Source organism: Panthera leo, chromosome B3 (genome assembly GCF_018350215.1).
Source record: "Panthera leo isolate Ple1 chromosome B3, P.leo_Ple1_pat1.1, whole genome shotgun sequence".
In the NCBI taxonomy this organism is placed as follows: domain Eukaryota; kingdom Metazoa; phylum Chordata; class Mammalia; order Carnivora; family Felidae; genus Panthera; species Panthera leo.
This window is the reverse complement of record NC_056684.1, coordinates 86,624,676-86,634,622: the sequence shown is the minus strand read 5'-3', so window position 1 is coordinate 86,634,622 and position 9,947 is coordinate 86,624,676. Positions and strand designations below refer to the sequence as shown.

Genomic DNA, 9,947 nt, shown 5'->3' with positions numbered 1-9,947 from the left:
CTCAAGAGATTGTATCAGATTGGCAGAAACTAAATCACATCGGGAACTCTGGCTGCAAGGACATTTGGGAGACATAATCTTAGCTTTTCAGTCTCGGTATTATGGCAGACATGCAGGAGGTACAATGGAGTGTATGACAAGCAAACAATTCACCACAATATCTACACAGAAATATTGACTTACTGCATTTGTAATTTGTTTTATTTTAACAGATATATCTTGAACATCTCTTATTTTTTAGTCAGTATAAGTATTAGGGATGCAGCACTAAAGAAAATAATAATAATAATAATAATAATAATAATAATAATAATAATATCCTTGTCCTCATAGAGCTTAGACTCTCATGGAGAAAAAAACAACAACAAAACCCTCCTGTAAATTACAAAAATGTGTAAAAAATTGAAAGTAAAGGCTACTTGTAGTCCTACCATTCTTCTTCCATCTTAATGTAACAACAACAACAACAACAAAAGGTAAAACAATCTCCTTATCCTTTTTTCCCTCCAATTTTACTTCCCAGGAATAATCATCAGTAAAAGTTGTGAGTGTATGTGCACGTGCACATGTATTGTGAATAAGTTAAACCTGATCACTAAGTCCCATGATGGTGGGAGATATAGGCTCCATTCATCTGCTGAAGAAGTCAACGTCACTCAAGCTAAAAAGAAAAAGACGGAATCCAGACATGTCCTTCCTCTTCCCTTGGGGTCCTTCATATATGATTTAGCTCTCATGGCTTTCTGGAAGGCACTTTCTCCCTTGGTCTCCATCCTGCCTCTATCCTGCTGTGTCTCCTTCACCTGCCTTTATCTTCAGAGCAGACAGACTCACTCGGAGTCAGAGTGGAGCACATACAGGACAGGGCAAACCTCTCTCTGCAGAGAACTGATCAATTTTCATAAGTCCAGTTTTCATCTGGTGATGACAAAATGTCCTCAGTTCATTAACATGAGGATGCCAGGAGATGAAAGGAATGAAGGGGTGGAACCTCTCTGTCAGTCTCCCCACCCCAGCCCCACCTTATACGCCACACAGAGTTAGGTCTTAACTCCTTCTTCTGGCTCCTTTATCTAGCACCAAAGATTTTTCATGTCTGACCACACGACCAGGTTTTCCTCCCACCATTTCCTCACAAAGACTCTGCTCCAGCCACTCTTCAAACATGCTTTGTTTTCCCACTTCTGTCCCTGTCCTGACATTCAGTCTGTATTGAGGGCCTAACAGTCCAACACCTCTGCCCATGCATGGGCACTTACCCCTGCTCAGGATCCAGCTTCAGTGCCTCTTCCTTGGTGATGCTGCCTTAGATTCATTCCTGCAGAAGCCAAACCTGAGACCAGGATTTGAGGGCCAGGGGGTTATTTAGGAGGAGGTTCCAGGAAGCTGGTGTCAGGAGGAGAGAGTGAGGCAAGGGTGAGGAAAGCCAACAAAGGGTATGCTATTGAGGAGGCTATATGGTGGGCAACTGGTGGAGGTGGGGGGAGAGTTTAAGCCGATTGGAGAAGTCAGGGAGAGGCGCCCACCTAACATCAAGGAGGCTGAAGTGTTTATCCTCCACCTTCCATCTGTCAATGCTGAAGGCTGCTCCTAGTGACATGAACCCCCTTCCAGTTCTGACCTGGCCTATGTGTGATCTGAGAGAAATGCCTCAGGTGGAAAGTGTAGGTGTGTGCAGTAGGACGCTGCCAGTGTGCACAGAAACTGGGTGCCGAGGGGATCTGGACAGGGGGACATGTGGCATTTTGACAAGTTAGACATGATTCCATTATGCTAGGATGGCCTTTGGTTTGTATCATTCCTGCTTCATGTTGTAAGTATTTGTGTGCAATCAGAAAAATATATATATTAAATGACTAATTGCCTTAGCCTGGGTTACCCCAGAAAGCAGATCCAGAGGCAAATGCTCCTGTGGTCTGACTCTATCAAAAAGTGCAAACCCAGAAAAGTAGGAGCAGTGACGAGAGGGAGTGAGGCAGGGAAGACAGAAGCGCCAATACGAGGTATGTTTTAAAGCTGGCTGCCACGAGCGTCCTCCAGGAGGCTGTATACACCACTGAGTGTCTCGAGACATGCCACCAAGAGAAGGAAGGGAGAACAATCTATCGACTAGTTCCTTTCTCCCAGCATCAGAGGTGTATTTGACAGGGACTCAGGCCCCTGCACATCCACGGTACAGCTGGGTGAGCACTGGCCGATCCCATGGCAATCCAACACCTCAGCACTAACAGAGATGTCCCAGGGCAGTGGGCGAAGCAGGAGGCAAGGGGCTCTCTGTGGGTGCAGGAGGTTGGTCTGAACTCATCGAGGGTCTGGGCTGTATGGGACAAAATATCTGGAGACAAATGAAGGCAAGAGATCCAAAGTGGTTTACTAAAATGTGTCTGGTTCACCAACTGAAACAATTCCCTAGGGATGACCCAATCCTCACATGAGCCCACATATCATGCCTAGAAGATTATCCTGAAATAGTGTGAAGCATCCAACCCCACAGTGGCTCACATATTAAAATCAACCTTCTATTGTGAAAATCTGGTACATCAAACTAAAAATAATAATAATAATAATAATAATAATAATAATAATAATAATAAAAACAAAACAAAAACCAGAAACTGAGTAGATGGAGGCATTCTTTCCAACATGCCTGATGTCTCTGAGGAGCTAGAGATGTACAAGAATGAAGTGAAGAAGAAAAACAAGTGACTGAAGCAAATGTGAATGAATCCTTGTTTTTATCAGGAAGGTAAAGGAAAGGGCTTCTCTGGTTCACTCAAGGATCCTTCAAGGACAATCTATACAGAATTTTTACCTGTTTTTTTATATTTTTTTTAATGTTTATTTTTGAGAAAGAGACAGAGTATGAGCAGGGAGAGACAGAGAGAGAGGGAGACACAGAATCTGAAGCAGACTCCAGGCTCTGAACTCTCAGCGCAGAGCCCGACGCAGGGCTTGAACTCATGAACCGCGAGATCATGACCTGAGCCGAAGTTGGACATTCAACTGACTGAGCCATCCAGGCACTCCCTTACCTGTTTTATTTATTCTCATTAACTTCTGTGAGCCGCTAATTATACGTGTATACAAATTTTTTCTATATGTTTATGAAATTTGAATTAAAGAGGCAAAACGAACTATATTAAAGAAACAGGAGGGCCAAAATTTTTATAGGTGCTGTCCTGGCAGGGAGATAACATGTAAAAGAGAAACATGTTTATCTGGTGGAATGATGTAAGTAGCAGGAAAAATACAGGCCTGTATAGACATTATTTAAAGGAAGAGAGAGGAAATGTACTCAATTTCTTTACAGCTATCAGCTCTGTATTTATTTTTTTTAATCTAGATACTGTTGAAAACATTATGAGTAGGTATTGATGAAAAGGTCAATGACCTTCTATAATCACGAAGTGTTATTTCAAAAGGAATTATTTTACTTTAAAAAATATCTTAGATGTTAATATTCCTTAAGAAACATTCTATTTATGTTTCCTCACCTTATGAGGAAATTCAGTTATTATTAGCTTTTCAAATATGCATAAAAATGATCTAGAAGCTTTATAATTAATATATAGTATAAATATATTGTTAAAATGCTTTAAAGGGTTATGTAGATAACAAAACATAATGTATACAATAATGAAGATAGTGCAACCTTTTAAACAAAGAAGTTTCGATTTCTGGAAGAAGAGCTGTGTAGACTCCTGCAGAAAACATGGTCGGTGTAATCACATCATTGGGGCATATTCTTGAAGATCAAGTGCTTGAATATAGTCAGCCACGGCTTCCTCAATCAGACCTATTCTACCACGAACTTCTGCTCTGCGATTATATATGAGAGCATCATCAGGCTTCAAAGACAGGGCTGTAAAAGAAAAAACATTTCAAGCTATGTTTTGTGCTAACATTAGAAAATAGGCTCCTTTTTTAAAAATAAAAAATTTATAAGAACTTTAGTGTTATTTATTTGAAAGCATTTTTCTTCAAATGTAAGTAATTATTTAGTAAGATTAAAAATATTAAATCTTTCTAAGGAAACTAACTTGGGGAACACTGTACAATGTCTTTCTTTGAAAGGCTGCCATTGTTTATGTATGGTTTCCCTAATAATTTTCTGTATCTCAGCTTACCCATGCTTTAAGCTGTTCCATAAAGGAATCAACATTGGTAGCATTAAAGATATAATATATAAAAACATTAATTCTTATGTAAGTTTACCTACACAAATAGACCTGATGACTTTCTCCTTTTGTTGTCAAAAACTAAGCATATCAACAACCCCTGTGATCTTAGCCAAAAATTACAAAACAAAAATACCTTTACTTAGGTCTCCCTCAGCTAGTTCATATTGCTTTAAACAACAGTAGAAGTGTGCTCTGTTAAAATATACTGCAGCCCAAAAGGGACAGCTTTCAACCACATATGCAAAATCTTCTTTTGCTTCTTTGTATTTCTTCAAAATTGTATTTGCAATAGCTCGATTCATGGCAGCACATTCATTTTCTGGATCAAACTTCAAAGCCTTTGAGAAGTAGTCACTGGCCTACAAAATGTGAAGATGATGGTAATTTGAATATATTTCAATTGGAAGCTATACAGTAACTTAAAGCACTTTTGCTCTTAAGTTAAAATAAGGACATTGGCATACCAAGGGGACAGAGGAAGCATTTCATCCCAAATAGGGATGATAAAGAGGTGCATTGTCTGTAGACAATGTAAAAAACAGTAATAAAAACAGCCAAAAGTCACTTTTGTTTTTGTTATCACCATGTGTTGGCAAATCTCGATAATGTCAGTGATAAAACACTACTCCTTGCTGAGGTGAAATGCTCTACTACCAACCCCTGAAATCCCACATCCCTGTACAGCACTAGAAGGGGGCAAAATATAAATTAGAAAAGAAGGTCACAACAAGATAAAATATGTTGGAAAATTAACATTTTTCATATAAAAGCAGAGTATCTAAGAGCTACAGAGGCAAATGAATTTTAAAAATAAGGTTCTAAACCATACCATTAAGGGATAAAAACTTAGTTATACTATGACAGTTGGGAAGAAGAAAGAGAGAGGAAAAAAATCAACTTGTCAAGAAGACCAAAGACTCTAGATTATTCTCTACTCATCATCAAGCTGAAAGGAACACTTCAAAGTGTGGTCTGTAGACTGGTTTTGAGGTCTTAGTTTGAGAATCATTTGCTACAGGTCTGTAAAGAGCTTAAGTACAGAAACTAAGAGTAAACTGTCAGTAACTTCTAAAGCATTTTGACGCAGCTATGACATAAACATATTTCTAGTAACTTGTTTATATTGTCTTAGCAACATATTGATCAATAATAAATTGGAAACTTTTAAAATAGTCCTTCACCACAACTCACTTCAGATGCTGATTAGACCCCCTACTACTCAAGATAGGAGTCTCTTCTCTAATTCCATGATGGATAAAAATTTGGATCCTACTTTAAAACTTACTTCACTTAAAGGAAAAGTCATTTTTAACAATACAGACTGTTCTCCGATTTTTTACCACTCAGTTTTTCCCAACACACCACAATCTTGCTTCTCTCTATCTCCCCCTATTTTGTGAGTTCTGCTCTTGCTGAGGCTGCAGATGTCCTCAAACCCAATGGACATTTTCTAGTTCTTTTCTTTCATGACATTTCTGTGGCATGGACACTTTTGATCTTTGCTTCCTTTGTAAAATTCCCTGTCCTTGAGACAGAATGTCTCCTTGGTTTTTCTCTTACCCCTCTAATGATTTTCTCTGTCTCCTTCACTGAACTATGTTTCTCTGTGTATTACAGGGATTCATGAGTGAAATGAAACACTGGTAGCATGGTGTCCAGGAGCCCAGACCATGGAACCAGATTTCTAGATTCAAATCCTGGCTCTACCACTTGTTGTCACCATGTCTTTGGATGAGTAACTAAAGCTCCTTTTGCCCCCAATTTTCTCATCTGTAAAATGGAAGTAACAAACAGAACTCTACTTCCAGTGCTCAATTAGTATTGTGAGGTTCATATGTAAAGTACTGAGAATGATATTCAAAACACCAATTATTTTCTATTCAATTATTACTGATAAACCATTTTTTTCCCCAGTGTCTACAAATGGAGAGATGACGTAGCCCTAAGGCAATTCTCTGTGAACTTTGCTACCTCTGATGACTTTTAAGAGGCAATTAGATCAAGATTGTGTAACCCATCTTGTTCCTGGATGGAACTATTCTATGTGGCAGATAAGTGCAGTTTAAGGATCTACTAAAATGGTGACAGAAATGACATCCTTCTCTGAAGAGCTTAAAGAGAATTCACTCCTGAACAGAAGGCTGGACTCAACAATCATCAGAAATGAGGCAAGGAAATGACTCTAAGCAGGGCCAAGACTTTCTTCAAAAAGTAATTCAGGCTTCATTTTAGTTAACCAGTAAATAATCAATAAAGCTCACACTATTCTACATCACAAAAGCATGACTTCAATCAAGTAGGAGCAAATGCTTACTTAAGCTACAATAAAATAATTCAGTAACACACAATAATGTACCTGTGAACAATATAACTTTCTATCATAGCTTCCAAAATATATTACTCAGAAAATAAAAGCCCATACATTTAATGAGGTTACTTGCAGTATAGGAGTAATAGTTATGAAGCAATTAAAGGTCAAAGACACCTACTGCAAAGATGGCCTTGATTTTTTAACAATTCATCTAATGCCATAATATCTGCAATTAAAAAGCAGATCTAGTTACTTTTTAAGTTACCCATACTTCATGATGTATGTACGTAGCTCATCCAAATGTGATTTAAAATGATTAAGTCACTAACTAATGATAAAAGAAGCCAAAACATATAATACACACACACACACACACACACACGTGTATATATATATATACATATATACACACATATATGTGTATACATATATATGCACATATATATTAAGTCTCTAGAGATTATTTGATCTGTTGAAGGATCCTTTTTCCTGCCCCTAAATCTTCCTTTCAGTATAGTTAGAAACAAAGTTTGAGGAGGTGGGGAGGAGGAAATAGAAGCCACTTTCTCCACAAAAAGGCTTCAAGCATACTAAAATAGCTGCATAATTACTGTCAAAGTCTGCTTAACTCTGGAGAGGGTGTGCTCTGTGAAGCCTAAGTATCCAGCATATCAGGAAAGAGGACAAAATACATTTTAAATGAAATATTCACTCAGCTAATGAGTCCCTAGTGCCAGGAAAACAGAGCCATACTTAAAAAAAAAAAAAATCAAGGATCAAATACACCTTAAATCTAACTAGTTTCATCCTAGTTATTAAAGGCAAGTTTAAAAGATTGGAATCTCCCTCCCGTGTGGATCTTAAACATTTATGGGAACAGAAAACTGACCTGGTCATTTTATTTATCTTTATCTCACTAACTAACTCCACAATGCAGGGAAACATTGCTAGGACCCAGACAGAGATGGTCTAAGATTGATGAAGTTTAAGGCAACTGACCTTGGCTTATCAACCTGGGAAACATTAGCCTCCCAGCTGTCCATTGAGGTCTGAGCTACAACAATCTCATTCACACCTCATAGAATTATATCTTCAATAATTCTCTGTCCCAGCATTTAGCTTCACTACTGAGGTCAATGAATCTCATCACAGGGCTTGGTGTCCAGGGTCATGATCTAACTTGGGAAAAAATAAGACCTAAATAAACCAAGGCAATGGCAGTAGAACAGAATGGAGGGCACATATCTGAGGGAAAAAAATCAAGAAGCAAAACTGACAGGATTAGATAACTGATGGATGAAAGAAGTTAGGAAGAGAAAGATACGGTTGATGCTGATGTCTCTACTCAGGTGACCTGATGGAAGATGACATCTTGAACTGAGAGAGGATCTATATGAAGAAGAGCTCGACAAGAGGTAGGGGATAGCGAGATCAACCCAGTTTGGGCTCTGATGTACTTGGAAAATATCCAGTTTTAGCAACTGGTGATATATATGAGTTAGGAGATCATGACCTGAGCTGAAATCAAAAATCGGATGCTTCCCTGACTGAGCCACCCTGCCACCCACTTCCACAACCCTTTTATTCAAGGCTCTGTCTCTGCTGCTGTGACAGTGTTCTTGCCAAAATCATCAGTGACTTCCTCCATCCTCCTCTTTCTTGACCTCTCCCAGCAGCATTTGCCACAGGACACTTTTCCCTTCTTAAAGCCCATTATTCTCGAGGTATTATCATAATCTCCTACTTTTCTTCTCATCATCCTAGCCGGGTGCTCCCTTCTCAGTCTACTTTCTGGTATCTCCTCTCTGCTTCGCTCTTAAACACTGGTGCTACCACAGGGCTCGCTCCTCAAACCCCTCTCTCCAGCTATACTACCTGCCCAGGCGATCTCATCTCATATAGTCCCACATATATGCTTATACTGATATAATGCTTATGTGAGACTGTACTAGATGTTTGTCACTACTAATATTTTTCTTGTTTATTTTCTATTTCTCCCTCCAGTAAAAAGTAAGCTACATCAGAAAAGAAGCCTTCCTGATCTTGCTCAGCTCTGTATCCTCAGGGTTATTATTAATGCCTCACACATGGCAGGTACATCATAAGTATACGGAGGTTGAAGGGATGAAGAGCTAGTGGAATCAGAAAATATTTGCTGAACTTTTCCAGCAAAATAAAGAGAAGAACGATAGCTTTTGGTATATAAAGATGCCCCACAGGTCATTTTATTCAGGGATACGGAGGCAGTCTTGGATGTCAGAGGAGAACACTGAGGCTATAGTTCTCAGAAAATACAAGCAATAAAAACAAGTTTTTAAAATGAGTACATCATCTTAGAAGGTAAGGGTTGTGGAAAGTTCTAAGAAACACAGAGCTTGTAGTGGAAGCCTTCCTAGACCAGGTAGGCTTAGAGAGGACATTTTGCAGTCTTTTGCCATAGCATCAAGGCAAGCAGAACTTAGAAAGTTACCATGGCCCATCACCCTGCTTCCCACAAGAGGCTCTGCTGTTAGTCCAGGAAAAAGATGTATCTTGTTCAAATGTGAGTTAACAGAGAAGCAATTTGCCTGCCTTCATTGTAAAAGCCAAGGATGAAAAGTAATAGCTCAATTTTTGGAAAGATTATAAAAACTCAGTAGAAAAAAAAAGTATTGTTACAATGTAGAGAAAAATTATAATGTAACATTTCAAAACGAACTAGAAAAAAATGCTAAGGGAGCAATTGTGTTTAAGAAAAAAATAAACAGGGGCGCCTGGGTGGCGCAGTCGGTTGGGCGTCCGACTTCAGCCAGGTCACGATCTCGCGGTCCGTGAGTTCGAGCCCCGCGTCAGGCTCTGGGCTGATGGCTCGGAGCCTGGAGCCTGTTTCCGATTCTGTGTCTCCCTCTCTCTCTGCCCCTCCCCCGTTCATGCTCTGTCTCTCTCTGTCCCAAAAATAAATAAAAAATGTTGAAAAATAAAAAAAATAAATAAATAAACAAATACTGAAGGATATCAGAAAAGACATGGCTAGGAAGGCATGACATAGAAATCAGATGAAAAAAAAAAAATTTAAAGTCCACGGGGGATAACAGAGATGTCAGAAAACACAGGAAATATTTAGAAGAGAAATGTGAGAAAAGCAAAGAAATGCAACAGAAATTAAGAAATTAAAAAACATAAGAAAAAATAATTGATATATAGAAGTCAGAGGGCATCTTATATATAATTGACATTCATTCCAATGAAGAGAATAATGAAACAAAAAAAGTTTTATACTGAATTCAACAAAACTCTTCTGAAATCTGCATCTTGAAAATGCACACTGCATACTTTGACTCCAAATCATCAACTCTGAGACGTACCTTGGTAGAACCTTTTACTTAAAAACAATAACAAACGAACAAAAAAACTTTGGTTGTCATGACAAAACGAAGTCACCAATAGAAGAACAAAAATCACGTTTGCATCAGGCT

At 38.6% G+C, this 9,947-nt stretch overlaps 1 protein-coding gene across 2 annotated transcripts in view; it reads right to left on the bottom strand.

Annotated features, from left to right (window-relative positions):
* Positions 1 to 3,139: 3,139 nt before the first annotated feature.
* The window catches only part of TTC6 (tetratricopeptide repeat domain 6), a 203,360-nt gene continuing 196,552 nt past the window's right edge, over positions 3,140 to 9,947 (bottom strand). For both annotated transcript variants that reach the window (XM_042943017.1, XM_042943018.1), the window contains exons 31-32: positions 4,315 to 4,540; positions 3,140 to 3,862 (exon numbers count right to left, since the gene is read on the bottom strand). In XM_042943017.1, the coding sequence (XP_042798951.1) occupies positions 3,726 to 3,862; positions 4,315 to 4,540 (363 nt within the window). In that variant the 3' untranslated portion in view covers positions 3,140 to 3,725. The remainder of the gene's footprint in view (positions 3,863 to 4,314; positions 4,541 to 9,947) is intronic.